Source organism: Arachis ipaensis, chromosome B10 (genome assembly GCF_000816755.2).
Source record: "Arachis ipaensis cultivar K30076 chromosome B10, Araip1.1, whole genome shotgun sequence".
NCBI classification, from domain to species: Eukaryota; Viridiplantae; Streptophyta; class Magnoliopsida; order Fabales; family Fabaceae; genus Arachis; species Arachis ipaensis.
In genome coordinates, this window is record NC_029794.2 from 15,907,245 (window position 1) to 15,924,465 (window position 17,221).

The 17,221-nt window shown below is 37.1% G+C and overlaps 1 protein-coding gene across 3 annotated transcripts in view; it reads left to right on the plus strand.

The window, feature by feature from the left end:
* The window catches only part of LOC107623803 (D-cysteine desulfhydrase 2, mitochondrial), a 4,514-nt gene continuing 1,069 nt past the window's right edge, over positions 13,777-17,221 (plus strand). Inside the window, exons 1-6 of one of the 3 annotated variants that reach the window (XM_021113288.1) lie at positions 13,777-14,084; positions 14,301-14,589; positions 14,974-15,016; positions 15,105-15,449; positions 15,761-15,890; positions 16,017-16,190. In XM_021113288.1, the coding sequence (XP_020968947.1) occupies positions 14,320-14,589; positions 14,974-15,016; positions 15,105-15,449; positions 15,761-15,890; positions 16,017-16,190 (962 nt within the window). In that variant the 5' untranslated portion in view covers positions 13,777-14,084; positions 14,301-14,319. Of the gene's footprint in view, positions 14,085-14,283; positions 14,590-14,973; positions 15,017-15,104; positions 15,450-15,760; positions 15,891-16,016; positions 16,191-17,221 lie in introns of all 3 variants that reach the window. The other 2 variants (XM_016326175.1, XM_021113289.1) reach the window with 2 other exon arrangements.

The following is a 17,221-nucleotide window of genomic DNA, read 5'->3' on the forward strand; positions in this document are numbered from 1 at the left end:
CCTTGAGATGATTCTCTCCATCTTTCATGACTCAGAGGTGGAAGCTTTTGCCTTCCCTTTTCTCTTTCTAGAGGTTTCTCCAGCCTTAGGTGCCATAAATGGTTATGGAAAAACAAAAAGCAACGCTTTTACCACACCAAACTTAGAAGGTTTTCTCGTCCTCGAGCAAAAGAAGAAAAAAGAGAGTAGAAGAAGAAATAGAGGAGATGGTGGGGGCTTAGTGTTTCGGCCAAGGGGGAGAAGTAGTGTTTATGTTGTGTGAAAATGAAGTAGTGAAAATGGGTTTATATAGGAGTGGAGAGGGGGGTATGGTTCGGCCATTATGGGTGGGTTTGGGTAGGAAAGTGGTTTGAATTTGAATGGTGAGGTAGGTGGGGTTTTATGAAGGATGGATGTGAGTGGTGAAGAGAATGGTGGGATTTGATAGGTGAGGGGGTTTTTGGGGAAGAGGTATTGAGGTGATTGGTGAATGGGTGAAGAAGAGAGAGAGAGGTGGGGTAGGTGGGGATCCTGTGGGGTCCACAGATCCTGAGGTGTCAAGGATATCTCATCCCTGCACCAAGTGGCGTGCAAAAATGCCCCTTTCTGCCAATCCTGGCGTTAAAGGCCAGGCTGCTGCCCATTTCTGGCGTTTAACGCCAGCTTCTTGCCCTTTTCTGGCGTTAAATGCCAGCTCTGTGCCCATTTCTGGTGTTAAACGCCCAGAACGGTGCCAGGCTGGGCGTTTAACGCCCATTCTGCTATCCTTACTGGCGTTTAAACGCCAGTAAGCTTCTCCTCTAGGGTGTTCTATTTTTTTTCTATTTTTTAGTCTGTTTTTACTTTTTCAATTATTTTTTTGACTTCACATGATCATCAACCTACAGAAAACATAAAATAACAAAAGAAAATAGAAATTTAACATAGATAATTAAAGATTGGGTTGCCTCCCAACAAGCGCTTCTTTTAATGTCAATATCTTGACAGTGGGCTCTCATGGAGCCTCACAGATGTTTAGAGCAATGTTGGAACCTCCCAACACCAAACTTAGAGTTTGAATGTAGGGGTTCAACACCAAACTTAAAGTTTGGTTGTGGCCTCCCAACACCAAACTTAGAGTTTGACTGTGGGGGCTCTGTCTGACTCTGTATTGAGAGAAGCTCTTCATGCTTCCTCTCCATGGTTACAGAGGGATATCCTTGAGCTTTAAACACAAGGGAGTCTTCATTCACTTGAATGATCAATTCTCCTCTGTCAACATCAATTATAGCTTTTGCTGTGGCTAGGAAGGGTCTGCCAAGGATGATGGATTCATCCACACACTTTTCAGTCTCTAGGATTATGAAATCAGCAGGGATGTAGTGGTCTTCAACCTTTATCAAGACATCCTTTACAAGTCTATAAGCCTGTTTCTTTGAATTGTCTGCCATCTCCAGTGATATTCTTGCAGCTTGTACCTCAATGATCCCTAGCTTCTCCATTACAAAGAGAGGCATGAGGTTTATGCTTGACCCTAGGTCACACAGAGCTTTCTCAAAGGTCATGGTGCCTATGGTACAAGGTATTGAGAACTCTCCAGGATCTTGTCTCTTCAGAGATAATTTCTGCCTAGTCAAGTCATCCAGTTCTTTAGTGAGCAATGGAGTTTCATTCTCCCAAGTCTCATTACCAAATAACTTGGCGTTTAGCTTCATGATTGCTCCAAGGTACTTAGCAACTTGCTATTCAGTAACATCTTCATCCTCTTCAGAGGAAGAATACTCATCAGAGCTCATGAATGGCAGGAGTAAATTTAATGGAATCTCTATAGTCTCTGTGTGAGCCTCAGATTCCCGTGGTTTCTCATCAGAGAATTCCATGGAGGCCAGTGGACGTCCATTGAGGTCTTCCTCAGTGGAGATCACTGCCTCTTCCTTCTCTCCAAGTTCGGCCATGTGAGACGTGTTTATGGCCTTGCACTCTCTCTTTAGATTCTCTTCTGTATTGCTTGGGAGAATACTAGGAGGGAATTCAGTAATTTTCTTACTCAACTGACCCATTTGTGCCTCCAAATTTCTAATGGAGGACCTTGTTTCAGTCATGAAACTTTGAGTGGTTTTAATTAGATCAGAGACTATAGTTGCTAAGTCAGAGTGGCTCTGCTTAGAATCTTCTGTCTGTTGCTGAGAAGATGATGGAAAAGGCTTGCTATTGCTAAACCTGTTTCTTCCACCATTACTGTTGTTGAAACCTTGTTGAGGTCTCTATTGATCCTTCTATGAGAGATTTGCATGATTTCTCCATGAAGGATTATAGGTGTTTCCATAGGGTTCTCCCATGTAATTCACCTCTTCCATTGCTGGGTTCTCAGGATCATAAGCTTCTTCTTCAGATGAAGCTTCTTTAGTACTGCCTGTTGCTGCTTGCATTCCAAACAGACTCTGAGAAATCATATTGACTTGTTAAGTCAATATTTTGTTCTGAGCCAGTATGGCATTCAGAGTATCAATCTCAAGAACTCCTTTCTTCTGATTTGTCCCATTATTCACAGGGTTCCTTTCAGAAGTGTACATGAATTGGTTATTTGCAACCATCTCAATGAGTTCCTGAGCTTCTACAGGCGTCTTCTTCAGATGAAGAGATCCTCCAGTAGAGCTGTCCAATGACATCTTGGACAGTTTAGACATACCATCATAGAAGATACCTATGATGCTCCATTCAGAAAGCATGTCAGAAGGACACCTTCTGATCAATTGCTTGTATCTTTCCCAAGCTTCATAGAGGGATTCTCCTTCCTTCTGTTTGAAGGTTTGGACTTCCACTCTAAGCTTGCTCAATTTTTTAAGGTGGAAAGAACTTTGCCAAGAATGCATTGACTAGCTTTTCCCAAGAGTTCAGGCTTTCTTTGGGTTGTGAATCCAACCATGTCCTAGCTCTGTCTCTTACAGTAAAAGGGAAGAGCATAAGTCTGTAGACCTCAGGATTAACCCCATTGGTCTTGACAGTGTCACAGATTTGCAAGAATTCAGCTAAGAACTGATAAGGATCTTCCAATGGAAGTCCATGAAACTTGCAATTCTGTTGCACTAGAGAAACTAATTGAGGCTTAAGCTCAAAGTTGTTTGCTCCAATGGCAGGGATTGAGATGCTTCTCCCATAGAAGTCTGGAGTAGGTACAGTAAAGTCACCAAGCACCTTCCTTGCATTGTTGGCATTGTTATTTTCGGTTGCCATGGTTTCTTCCTCCTTGAAGAGCTCTGTTAGGCCCTCTAGAGAGAGTTGTGCTTTAGCTTCTCTTAACTTTCTCTTCAAGGTCCTTTCAGGTTCAGGATCAGCTTTAACAAGGATGCCTTTGTCTTTGCTCTTGCTCATATGAAAGAAAAGAGAACAAAAAAGTATGGAATCCTCTATGTTACAGTATAGAGATTCCTTGAGGTGTCAGAGAAAAAGAAGAATAGAAGGAGAAGGTAGATAGAAGAGAATTCGAACTTATCAAGAAGGATAGAGTTCGAATTGCACCTTGAGGAGGAGTGTTAGTCCCTTAAATAGAAGGATGTGAGAAGAGGGGAAGAATTTTCGAAATTAAAGTAAAAGATTTTTAAAATAATAAAAAAAAATTGAAAATTTGATTGAGATTTTCGAAAATTAAGATTGGGAAAGAAATTAAGTGATTTTGAAAAAGATTTTGAAATTAGAAATTAAAAAGATATGATTGAAAATTAATTTTGAAAAAGATGTGATTGAAAATATATAATTGAGAAGATATGATTGAAAATCAAATTAAAAAGAGAAAGTTTTAAAATTAAAGTTGATTACTTGACTAACAAGAAATTAGAAGATATGATTCTAGAATTTAAAATTTGATCCTTTCTTAATAGGCAAGTAACAACTTGAAAATTTTGAATTAAATCACTAATTGTAGTAAGGATTTTCGAAAATAGTAATAAATAAAACAAATGGAAAGAAATTGATTTTGAAGAGATATGATTGAAAAGATATGATTTGAAAAAGATTTGATTTTGAAAAATTATGAAGATTTGAAAAAATTTGAATTAAAAACAAAATCTTCCCTCTAGTGTCATCCTGGCGTTAAACGCCCAAAATCCTGGCGTTAAACGCCAATTTTCCTTCTTCACCGGGCGTTTTGAACGCCCAGCTTTTTCTGTTTAATTCCTCTGCTGAATGTTCTGAATCTTCAATTCTCTATATTATTGACTTGAAAAGACACAATTTTAAAAATATTTTTGAATTTTTAATGATGAGAAACAAAAAAAATGCAACTAGGATCAAATAAATAATGCATGCAAGACACCAAACTTAGAAGTTTGTATACTAAGGACTATAACAATTTGAAAATGTATATAAGAAACAACAAAAGACACAAAATAAGAGAAATTAAAGATCAGAGCATTGAAATCATCAAGAACAACTTGAAGATCAATGAAGAACATAATGCATATATTCGAAAAATGCAAGAAGAATAAAGACATGCAATTGACACCAAACTTAAAAATTGATACTAGACTCAAACAAGAGCTAATCTAAGCAATAAGATGAACCGTCAGTTGTCCAAACTTGAACAATCCCCGACAACGGCGCCAAAAACTTGGTGCACGAAATTGTGATCATCAACAATGGCGCCAAAGACTTGGAGCTCTCAAACGTGAGTCACACTTTGTCACAATTCCGCACAACTAACCAGCAAGTGCACTGGGTCGTCCAAGTAATACCTTACGTGAGTAAGGGTTGATCCCACGGAGATTGTCGGCTTGAAGGAAGCTATGGTCATCTTGTAAATCTCAGTCAGGCAGATTCAAATGGTTATGGAGGATTGATAATTAAAAGATGAATAAAACATAAAATAAAGATAGACATACTTATGTAATTCATTGGTAAGAATTTCAGATAAGCGTATGAAGATGCTTTGTTCCTCCTAAACTTCTGCTTTCCTATTGCCTTCATCCAATCATTCATACTCCCTTCAATGGCAAGCTCTATGTTGGGCATCACCGTTGTCAATGGCTACTTCCCGTCCTCTCAGTGAAAATGTTCCAAATGCGCTATCACCGCACGGCTAATCATCTGTCGGTTCTCGATCATGTTGGAATAGGATCCATTGATCCTTTTGCGTCTATCACACGCCCAACAATCGCGAGTTTGAAGTTCGTCACAGTCATCCCTTCCCAGATCCTACTCGGAATACTACAGACAAAGTTTAGACTTTTCGGATCTCAAGAATGACCGCCAATAATTCTAGCCTATACCACGAAGGTTCCAATCTTAGATTAGAAGCCCAATAGATACGCATTCAAGCCATTGCTAGTAGAACAGAGGTGGTTGTTAGGCACATGTTCATAGGTGAGAATGATGATGAGTGTCACAGATCATCACATTCATCAAGTTGAAGAAAGAATGAATATCTTAGAGAAGAAGTAGGCATGAATTGAATAGAAAAACAGTAGTACTTTGCATTAATTCATGAAGAACAGCAGAGTTCCACACCTTAATCTATGGTGTGTAAAAACTCCACCGTTGAGAATACATAAGAACAAAAGGTCCAGGCATGGCCGTGAGGCCAGCCTCCAAACGTGAAAAGGTCTATGAAAGTATGATTCAAAGATCAAAGTCTTCAAATACAATAGCAAAAGGTCCTATTTATGGAAAACTAGTAGCATAGGGTTATAGAAAAAGGTAATTAATGTAGAAATCTTCTTCCGGGCCCACTTGGTGTGTGCTTGGACTGAGCATTGAAGCTTTCATGTGTAGAGACTTTTCTTGGAGTTAAACACCAGCTTTTGTGCCATTTTGGGCGTTTAACTCCAGCTTTTGTGCCAATTCTGGCATTTTGATGCCAGAATTCTTAAGCTAACTTGGAACACCAGTTTGGGCCATCAAATCTTGGGTAAAGTATGGACTATTATATATTTCTGGAAAGCCCAGGATGTCTACTTTCCAACGCAATTGAGAGCGCACCAATTGGGCTTCTGTAGCTCTAGAAAATCCACTTCGAGTGTAGGGAGGTCAGAATCCAACAACATCTGCAGTCATTTTTCAGCCTCTGAATCAGATTTTTGCTCAGGTCCCTCAATTTCAGCCAGAAAATACCTGAAATCACAGAAAAATACGCAAACTCATAGTAAAGTCCAGAATTGTGATTTTTTATTTAAAAACTAATAAAAACATAATAAAAACTAACTAAAATATACTAAAAATATACTAAAAACAATGCCAAAAAGCGTATAAATTATCCGCTCATCAGTCAGCAAAAGAGAGATATTGTAGGCGAAATAGAATTCAGTGCACTAGCACATATTCCGGAAATGAATGTCTCTCACAAGCTCTTGAGAGAATTGATTTGTTGCTATGATGAGTATTATGGATACCTAGACACCTTCTATGGCAGAATACAAATAACACCTACCAAGGTACTAGCTACGCTGGGCATAAACTACGGTGGTAATATCCCTTCAACTTGTGCTTATTTTGGTTATTTGGTTCCTTTATTTTCGGTTCATCTGAATACAGAAAATGAAATTGAGCCTTTTTGACTAATTTGTTGCTATTAAAATATTGTAAGGAATCATTTTTCTGAGAAAGTTGAGTACGGCAATCTCAATGAGGCAGACAGGGAGATAATTGACAGCTTTAAAGGTGCTACATTGGCATCTTTGACGAAATATGTCCTTGATATGAGTGTTGAAAGGGAGGAGAACAGGAAGAAATTCGAGAGGACTTTTGTCGTCTTTGTCCATAAGTGCTTATTGTTGCTGACGACGGTAAGCACGGCCTCCCCAATCCATAAGCTGCATGTCCTTCGTGTGGACAACATCCGACAATGGGATTGGGCAACTCATGTGCTGAGCTTCTTGAGGAAGGGGATCGAAGCCAGGAGAGAGGGAAAGAAACAGTCCGTTGATGGCTGTGTGTTTTTTTTATGCTGATATATTTCCATGAAACCAAGTTCCCTCGACTGGATACACTTGACACTCTTGGGCTACCGTGGGTGGCCTACTGGACACAGAAGAAGATGTTGGATCGGATTGCTAAGGAAGTAACCCATACAATGGTAAATTAAATAAAAATTTTCTTTGAAAATTCAGTTCAGATGCTTCTAAAATATTCTGCTAACTAAGTAAGCTTGTGTTTTAGGGACTTGTGTACAGAGCACAATTAAAGAAGAGAAAGACAAAAGAAAAGAAGGTGTCGAAGACTGTTCTTCTGAAGGGGAAAGAGAAGAAAAAGTTGAAGAAAGAAAAAAAAAGAAAATTGTTGTTCTGGATTCTTCTTCGGAAGAAGACAGTTTTTTCGAATTTGAATTCGAATCCAAGAAAACACCGCCAAACAAAAGAACAAGACAACATAGGGTGGTGAAAAAGCAAAAGTTTGTTCCGACAGATTCGGAAACCACAAGTGAATCTGAAAACAAAAGCAGTCCGACGGATTTGAAAAGCACAATGAATCCGAAAACCAGTAAGTTTGGGAAATAACTATTTCGGTTCATTGCTTTGTTTGTTTGTTTGATGTTCATTTGGTTTAGTTTTGCTTGTATTTGCTGAAAATTGTTCTTATGCGCTAGTTAAGTTAATTACAGCTCTGGTATTGGTATCCAATCAAGACAGTTTTTCTGAATCTGAATCTAAGTATACTTCTTGAAAACTATCTATTTATTTAAATTTTTATCATGTTATTTTAACAAAACTTTTTGTATGTGTCGCAGAAAAGAAGAAGAAATTGAAAAAATAGCGACAAAAAAAAAAGAAGAAAACAACCACAGAAGGTGGTTAAAAAAGAAAGCAAAAAAAAAAAAAGCTTGTTTCGACAGATTCGGAGAGCACAAGTGAATCTAAAAACTAGTAAGTTTAGAAATTGATTATTTTTGGTTCATTGCTATGATTGTATGATGTTCATCTGGTTTAATTTTGCTTTTATTTGCTGAAAATTGTTTGTGTGTGCTTGTTACGTAAATTACATCTGTGATATTTGTCTCCGGTATAAATCCGATGTGTTTGTATGTGTTGCAGAGAAAAAGAAATCGAAAAAATTACCGACAATGAAAAGAAAACAACCAGAGAGGGTTGCCAAAAAACAAACCAAATCAAGCAAGCTTGTTCTGACAAATTCAAAAAACAAAACTGAATCTGAAAAGGAGTAAATTTCTGAAATTATATTTTCGGTTCATTGATACTTTTATTTTAGGTTCACTGATACTTATTTTATGAATTTTCAGAAGTGAACAAGTAAATGTCAGCGCTGCCGAAAGAAGAAGATAGGCGTTGTAGCTATTAAGAGAAAAAAGATCAAAGAGAAAAAATGATGGAGTTCGAAAAACAAATGTTGCTCCGTATGATTTTGACTCAACAGAGGCGCGAAATGATTTATCCGAGCTATAAGATTCGATTTCTTATATCGAGTTCTTTTTCTTTGTTTGCTAACTTTTCCTAAAACTTCTTGTAATTCCTCTGGATTTACTGAATAATAGTTATTTTTTTGCTTAGACTGTCGATTGTAAATTTGGGCAGTGAACCTTTACAAACTCAAACGAGCTCCACATCGTCTGTAAATGCACCAGCCAATGACAGGTAAATTTGGTTCTTTTCTTGGTTTAAATTCGGTTCATTGGATTCCAAAAATGAATTTCAGGTATTTTTAATCCTCTGCTTGTAATCTCGGTTGATGATTTTAGTTTGGTATTTTTTTATTAGGAAAAATACTCCGAAAACTCCGGTAAAAATTTTTAGAAGATAGAAACTCCATCAAAAACAGAGTTTTCAAACTCCAACTGTGTAATTTGAAATATTTATGTTGGTCTTTTAGATTTCGATAATAATTTTTGTTTAATTAATCACACGGAATCTGTGTTTAATTGTCAGTAGCACTACACCTAATCCTGAACTCCAAATCATTGCTGTTGGAGGAGAAACTCATCTTCAACCTCTTGATATGTGAGTTTTTTAATGTGCAGCTTTTGATTTCTCGATACCTATTCTAGTAGTTCAATATTAACTTCTTCCTTGTTCATCTTCCATAGAGCTCTTTATTGTTGTGTCTCTTCCTAGTTCGCTTGTGGAAGAGATAATAAAACATTGAGAGACCTTCACTAATGTCCCTTCCAAGAGCCAAACTGAAGAAGCTTCTATTAATGAGTAAGTTGTAATTAGAATTTTTTTTATTAGTTTTAATGGTACAGGATAATAATTCTAGGTCGTTATTAAACTATTTTCTGTTTAACGCAACAACCCTCCCGAAAACAACAGCAACCATGCCAAGAAGCTCCAGTGGCAGAGCAATTGGAAGAAGAAGCATAGCCTGATTTGTAAGTTTTCTGCTTGTTCAAATCTGGGTAATTTTGCTTCATTACATGGTTTACTTGTGGTTCATTTGAATCCAAGAATCAATTAGATGCATTCTTTATTGGACTCTTTTATGTTTGTTACAGCTGTCCTTCGAAACCCAAAAAGCAGGCCGGCGAGGAATCTTCTCCGAGGAAGACGGAGCCAGAACCTCCATTGAATGTGTAAGTTTTAATTAATATCATTTTTATTAGCTTTCGTGTTATATGATATTTCTTTTTCATTATTACTTAAAACTTTCCTCTATCATCTTGCAGTGCTGCCCGTCCTTCTTTATGGGAAGATGATGCACCTTCCTTCAGCCTTGGATAAGTCATCCAACATCTCAACCAACTCCTCCTACCTCTCAGCCGATGGTGACACAGCTTGAAATCCTGGCAGAGGCAGTGATAGATGCTGAGGTGGCGGCGGCATTAAAATTTGCTGAGAAAACCAGTGCCGAGCCGAGCTTCACAACCGCTGCAGGGTACAAAAATCCAGAGAAAGAAAAAGAAATTATGGAGGAGCTGAGGAAAAAGTGTTATCATTGGATGACACATGTAAAGGAAACCAAAGATACTACCAATGAATATGATGCCATATTCGTCTTGAACCATGAAGCGCATTTGGAGGGGCTTAGAGCCTTAGACATCATTTCTTGTCTCTAATGCCCGAAGAAGATGTAAAAAATACGGTAAATTATTTGCCTATTACGTTAACATTAATGATTTTTCTAAAGACTCTTATACTGTATATCTCATAAATTTTCTTCCTGTAGGTGGTCAATGCAGTGTGTATGATTCTCAACGACAGAAAATGTCGTTGGTTTCAAGAAGAAATATACTATGTGTCGACGGATATTGTGGTAAGCCAAATTTTTTATTCCCTAAGTAATTTACTAGTTCTGATAAATAATTTGGTTCATTTGTGATTTAACTGAGGTTCATTTTGTAGATGTTTATGTTGGGAACCCATGGTTAGAAATACATTGATCCAAATACCAACAAGGCCTACAGATCGATATCGATCAATATGCGCACTACCGCTATTTTCTTGGCAAAAGAAAACTGGCATCGCATCTATTTGTAAGTTGTGATTTCTAAAACTTCTTTGATAATTCTGTTGTTTGCTATCGTTTAGACTAAGTTATTTACATCATACATATTTTGTTGTAAATTATTCAAAGAGTAGAATTCGGTTCATTGAGATTGGTGATTTACATTGACTTCATCCTTAAGTGTTCAATTAAGTTCATTTGCATGCAGAAATATTTTTCTTGCTGATTGAATATTTATCACGTTTTGTTTAAATATGAATAGAGTTTGGTTCTTTGTAGTTGGTGATTTACATTCACTTCATCCTTACTTTTTGTATCATTTTCAGGGATTAATAGTCTTCCAGATAAGGGTTTACGCTGGGACAGAATCCTTAATGGAGGACGGAGAGGGATTAGAAGTAGAGTATATTAGGCTCAGTGGTCAACGAAAAAAAGTAAAAATCTTAATCGAAATCAAATCAATGTTACCTCGCTTGGAGATAGCTTTTTCTTTTTCTTTGTGGCGTTTGAGATCTTTTTTTCCAAGTTTGATCCCAGTCTGTTCTTGGGGCGACCTCTTGTTCTCACACGTGGCGGGCTTTGGAGGTTGTTCACATCGCTCAATGTCACTTCTTCATGAGATAACAAACTTTTTTCTTTACTTTTCGCTTGATATTCTTGCATCTTGGCCATGACATTGTTAAAAGCCCGGTGCAGAACTTGTGTCAGCTCCTCGAACTCTACGCAAATTCGCAAATATTGTGAGACCGAAACACCAAATTGTCGAATCTCTTGCTTCTCGGCTCCAATAGAGGCTTATATTGGCTGCTCTTGATGCGTGTGTGCCTCCTCTTTATATTCTTGCTCCAGCTTTCTAGTATATATTTCGGTGCCACTTTATCTACTCGCTTGAAGCTTAAGACGCTTAGGGAATGGAGGCACAGCATGCCCCTTGACTCGAACAGCAAGTACTGGCATTTTACTTCTCGTGATACTGCATCGTAAGTGATGAAAAACTTGTTGAATGTGGAGTTAGAAACCTGCTCTACGACTTCGTATGTCGTAAAACCTAGGGTGGAATGCATTGATCTTGTGATGCAGTTCACCTTTCCTCTTAATTGTGCTTGAACTTTCTTGAACTTCTCGTGAGTATACATGTGCTAAAATTGAGCCTATATTGCTGATTTTGTTGCGCACGGTATCATGGTGTGAAAATCTGCAACATCAAATTCTCTCTCTCTTTGCTCTCTGCTTGCTAGGTAATTATCGTATTGCTTCACAAATTGAATCATGGAGCTGTTCTGTGTGATGAACTTGTTGAAAAATACGCGCATGCCTTCGCTCCTTTGTGTGCTTCTCATCCCGACCCAAAAGTGGTGATCCAGGTAAACTTGAATGCATAAATGGCGATCTTCGTATAACTCTGTAGAATGAACCAAAAACATGAGCCCATATAAACTGAAAGCTGTGCAAGTTGAACAAAAAAAGTAATGGCATCAAAATAATTCGAATTAAAAACGTCAGTTACCTGAGAGCCACTTATTGCCTCCCACGCCGAACTTTGTGACAAAATCGTTCTATTTTCTGTCGAATGTGTCTTTTGAGAACGAGTTCCAAACGACATGGCTCATCTCTTGTTCAATTTCTTCGTGTCGTTCGTAGCCGTTTAATTTGCTTGGGATCTTTTTTATGATGTGCCAGATACACCATTGGTGAATTATTGTTGGCATGCACATCTCGATGGCCCTTTGCATCGATGCGCATTGGTCGGTAAGGATGCCTTTTGGTGCCTTCCTTCCCATGCAACGGAGCCAACATTCGAATAGCCATTTGAATGATTGGATGTCTTTATTTTTCACCAGAGCGCATCCGAGAAGTGTTGATTGACCGTAGTGATTCGTGCCCACAAAAGAACTAAAAACCAGATTGTACCTGCATAAATGGACACTCTCACACAGTTATGAATAGAAATGTGTACATTCTGTGAACCTAAAACTATATGTCAGTGAACCAAATTTCTGTTTGTGTTGTAGGTGGTGTCAAATGAAACCACGTCTCTGAAATACTCGCATGCAGCCCTACTTCTTGCGTCGGCCCGGAATGCATTTTTGATGGAGTGATCGCCTTCAAAGTTGAGCTCGAAAAAGAAATTTTAACTCTTCTCTTTCATTCTTAATAGGTACTTCCCAAATTTTTTGGCATAGTCTTGTTCGGAAATATTCTGTACTTCCCTTGTGATGTAATTCCACACGTCTTTTTCTATAAAACTTAGTTCCTGATGACTTTCCGCTGTTGCTACGAATGATTAGTATGTTTTGCTCGATTTGATTCCGGCTTCGTCGTTATTTTTGATGGTATGACACACAAATATTCTTAGCTCCATGTGTTGTTTGAGCATCTTTGTTCAGTCTGGACAACATGGGTGTGAATGATTTAAAATAACTTTGGAAATTATCCAAAGACCGACGTCCTTCAATATGTGTACATAAATCCTGGTTGGACAATTTATGTTGGCTGAGGGGTTTGTCTTCAGAGTTGGAGGTGCTGCATATGATTAATTGATTCTTAATCTCGTCTCCCTTCTGAGTCGTGTTCCTTACTTTGGTAGAAAAATTGGCAAGTTTGGAATAATTTTTTGTAAAACTTTCCAGCTTCTTCTAGTGTCTTAAAAATCATCCCAATCTTTGGGCCAAATTGTTCATCCATAACACACCTAGACTGTAGAATGAATCGAACATATTAAAGCGAAACCATTGTATAGTACTAAATAAACGGAACATTGTCCATAATATAAATTCAAATTCGAACAACTGTCTGCATAATGAACTAAACATATTATTAAAGCGAAACCATTGTATAGTACTAAATGAACAGAGTATTGTCTATTATATAAATTCAAATTCAAACAACTGTCTGCATAATGAAACGAAAATATAAATCAAAGCGAAAATAATGTACAATGCTAAATGAACCGAACATTGTATATATAAAATCAAATTCAAAACATCTGTGTCTACAATTTAGAGATTATTAATTTAATTTAGAACACATGCATCCATTCAATTCAATTCAATTCAATTCAATTTAGCAATCGTATTCCATTCAATTTGATTCAAAATTAAATAATCCAAACCTCGTATGCTTGATAAGATTTAGAGGAATAATTCAAATCGCTCTCATTCAACTTATTTAACGTTGAATAATTCATTGTTTTGATAGCCTATTGAAATCTAAAAACGAAGAAGATAAATCCACAGATCGTAGAAGAAAACAAAGAAAAATAACAAGAAGAACCACGAGCAGCACAAAAAAAAAGAAGAAAAACAACAAGCAGCAGAAAAGATCCAAAAATTATAACGTAAATCGTTAACATTTAAGAAGAAGCTTTAGATAATAAGAGTAGGAGGGGGCGCACATATATTTCACATAATTTGGAAGAGGCGCCTCTAAAAAAAAGTTCGGATGACTTGGTTAGATTTTTCGCGTAAATAAAGTATATTATTGTTTATGAATTTATCATTGTCATCATGTATGGCATCTTCATGAGAGTAGATGCCTTTATCATTTATCCTTGTTGATATGCCATACCTCCCAAAATAGACAAGCTTAGCTCCTTTCCTCTCGCTGGCGCTCGCGCTCTCCCTCTCTGTACCTGAATATCTGAACTATAACCACAATGAAACATGAAGCTCCAACAATTTCCCGCTAAGAATGTAGCAGTCACCATGTTAAACGGGATTCAAAATTCGAACACTCTTCAGGTACACTATACTTTATCCTTTCCTTTTTCCAAGCAATTCTATTTGGGTTTACTATTGATATTTGCTCCTATTATATTTAAATAAAAAATACAGTGAAGTTGTTGCCACTTGTTATGTAGTTAAATGTAGTTGTTTTCCTTTTTCTCATTTTTACTCAATTGAATTAAGCTTAGGCATATATAATCGTTCTCATGATTAGGTGCTTTCAAAACCTAGATTTAGAAATGAGGAATTTATGGAAAAGATACTCAACAGAAGATGGACACTGCCAAGCCCTGAAACAAAGATTCATCAAGTTATAATACCTAGACATGGATCAGATGGTTGTAATTTCCTATTGAACACCGTTCCTGATTTAGGTCATGGCGCTAGGGATATGAAAAATAAAGGGAAATGTTTCTATGTGGTGCGTGACGATTTGTTGCACTCACTAATTAATGGCAACAAAGCAAGAAAGTTGGATGGGTTGATTCCCCTTATTGAAGACCATTCTGTGACTGATGTGGTAAAATCATTCTCATCAATTTGTTAAAGTCATGTTTAACCATTACTTTCTGTTGAATCATGTTCTTTAACAACCTTTAACCATTCTCTGGTGGCTCGTTTTATTGGCTTTGGAAGAATGGATTCCTTTTGTTAGATTCTTGAGCCTTCAATTCATTCAGTTAAAGTGGCCTTAACAGAATCAGGGCTCTTGTAAACTTTTTTTGTTACGTTTTTTATTTTTAAACTCATTTTTACTATATATATTAGAATATTAGATTGCTGTATTTAATCAGTGTCCTTGATTTGTTCTGAATTTTTCTTGGTTCTAGTAACTTTTACTACTCAATTTTCTTAACTTTAGGATTTACAATATCAAATAACTTTCAGCTCGGGCATTTTCTAGGTTACATGTGGTGGTTGTCAAAGTGCTCATACAGCTGCTATTGGTAGGTAATTTTGTTTGTTATGGTTAATATTATGCTGATTTTTCTTTTTTACCTTTGAAATCAGAATTTATTTATTTATTCTTCCCAGCGGTTCTATGTGCTGAGAGAGGAATTGCATCACACCTGCTTCTGCGAGGAGAGCAGCCTGAAATCTTAACTGGCTATAACTTGATGTCTACATTATATGGAAATGTCACATATGTTCCGAGAAATATTTATGCCGACAGAGAAAACATGCTTAAGGACTATGCTAAGTCATTGGCTGGTAACAGTGGTTCTGTCATTTCGTTTGGCAATATCACTCAAAATTCTTCAACAACAGAATTTTCTACTGCAAATTTGATGGAATTTGATGTAAGTAGAAGTGACAGAAACCTTCAACGGAAATTTTTAATTGTCAATGAAGGTGCAGGTGATTCTGTAGCTCTACTAGGTAATCAGAAGATTATTCTTTTAGGAGGGGAAAAGATGGCATATCTTAAAGAACATTTCTTAATTTCTGAATTTTAATAAACAAGAAACAATGCATTAATTGAATTTAACTTAAATGAGGCTTGGGTCTCAGTATCAATCGAACATCTCAACAGAAAATAGTCATAAGTAATTTAAAATGTTTACAAGAACAGAATTGACTTTATGAGAATGTATCCATTTTATTTATTTCCTTAAGTTGGTGCTTAGTTTAGTGAAGTCTAATTGCTGGTTGTTGCAATAACACTATGAAAATATTGTTTCTATGTACAGGTATGATTCGGTTAGTGCAATACTTATCACAGAGTCATTTACTTGGAAAAGACAGGGCCTTGAAATTTGTTATAGATGCTGGAACTGGCACAACAGCTGTTGGTTTAGGACTTGCAGCCCTATGCTTAGGGTGTGTGCATTCCATTTCAGTTGAAAGTAATTTCAAATTATTTTACTTTGTCATGTTTCAAAATTTTGAGGCATAGTAGAATGACAACATTAAATCATCATAATCTTTGTTCTTGCTTCCGTGCAGCCTTCCATGGGAGGTACATGCAGTCATGCTGGCTGACAAAATTGATGGATACAAACAACAGGAGGATCGTTTGATTTCTGAATTCCAGAACCATTTTAATGTTCAGTTTAGTGACCACAACATAAATGAAGATGGTGGGATTGTGTATTGGGTGGAACGTGGTCGTCCAAGAAGGTAAGATTTCACTGTATGTATTGCTACTGAATTACATCTTAGAGTTATGAAACATAGAATTAAATATTAAAATTTAAGTTTCGTTGATCCTTTTGCTCCTTACTATCCCAACCTCAGCGAACCCTTCTCTGTCATGCCTGTTCCTCTCCCTTTCCAAATTTGTATAAAACTCATTTGCCTTCACCTACATATCACTGGACTCTTCAGTCTATCACTGAACACAGGCACTATATATATTGACCAGCCCCACATCACTGTGGGAGGAGGGCATGCTCCCAGCTCCTAGTGTATATAGATTTATAAGAAACAATTATAGGAGTAAAGACAGAAGACGTAGAATGGTGACAAACATTCCATTCTGATCTCTTAAGCATTTCCTGCACCATCTTGGGTAGCACAGTAGTCTGTAGCGGAGTCCTTTATGCGAACGGCATTAGAGGAGCATCATGCCAACCACAACCCTTTACAAAATTAGCTTAATCTTATCCATACAATATCTTGCATCTCATGCCTCTGTCTTTGATTTTATTAGTCTAGCAAGCATGAAACTGCATCATTCAAACCATAAGCCCATAAAGTCGTGACTCCTCATTATTGCTCAATACATGCCCAGTACTTCCATGTGAAGTCATAGCACACACAAAACCAAAAGAACAACTCAACCACTGAGCCTTGGACATTCAAGGATTTTCTTTAACCAATCAAGAACAACTCAGTCTCACCTACTATTGATATAACAGCAAGCTGCTATAAAACCAAGTGAGCATTTTACAAATCATCTCCTGAAGTCCTAAGTCACACTTAAAGATGAATCCTTGTAATTTAGAACTGTTAGAACAGTTATCCCAAGTGTCATACTGACATATGGTACCTAAATCTCAGTGATAGATTCTGATCAGATCCTAGACATATGAGCCTCATTAGCTCATCTTACATCTACATAAACAGATATACAGCCAAAACCCGTGAAAAAAGGGATCAAAGTTAGCTCCATGGAAAATCTTAATACTATAAACTAATATTTTAAATCC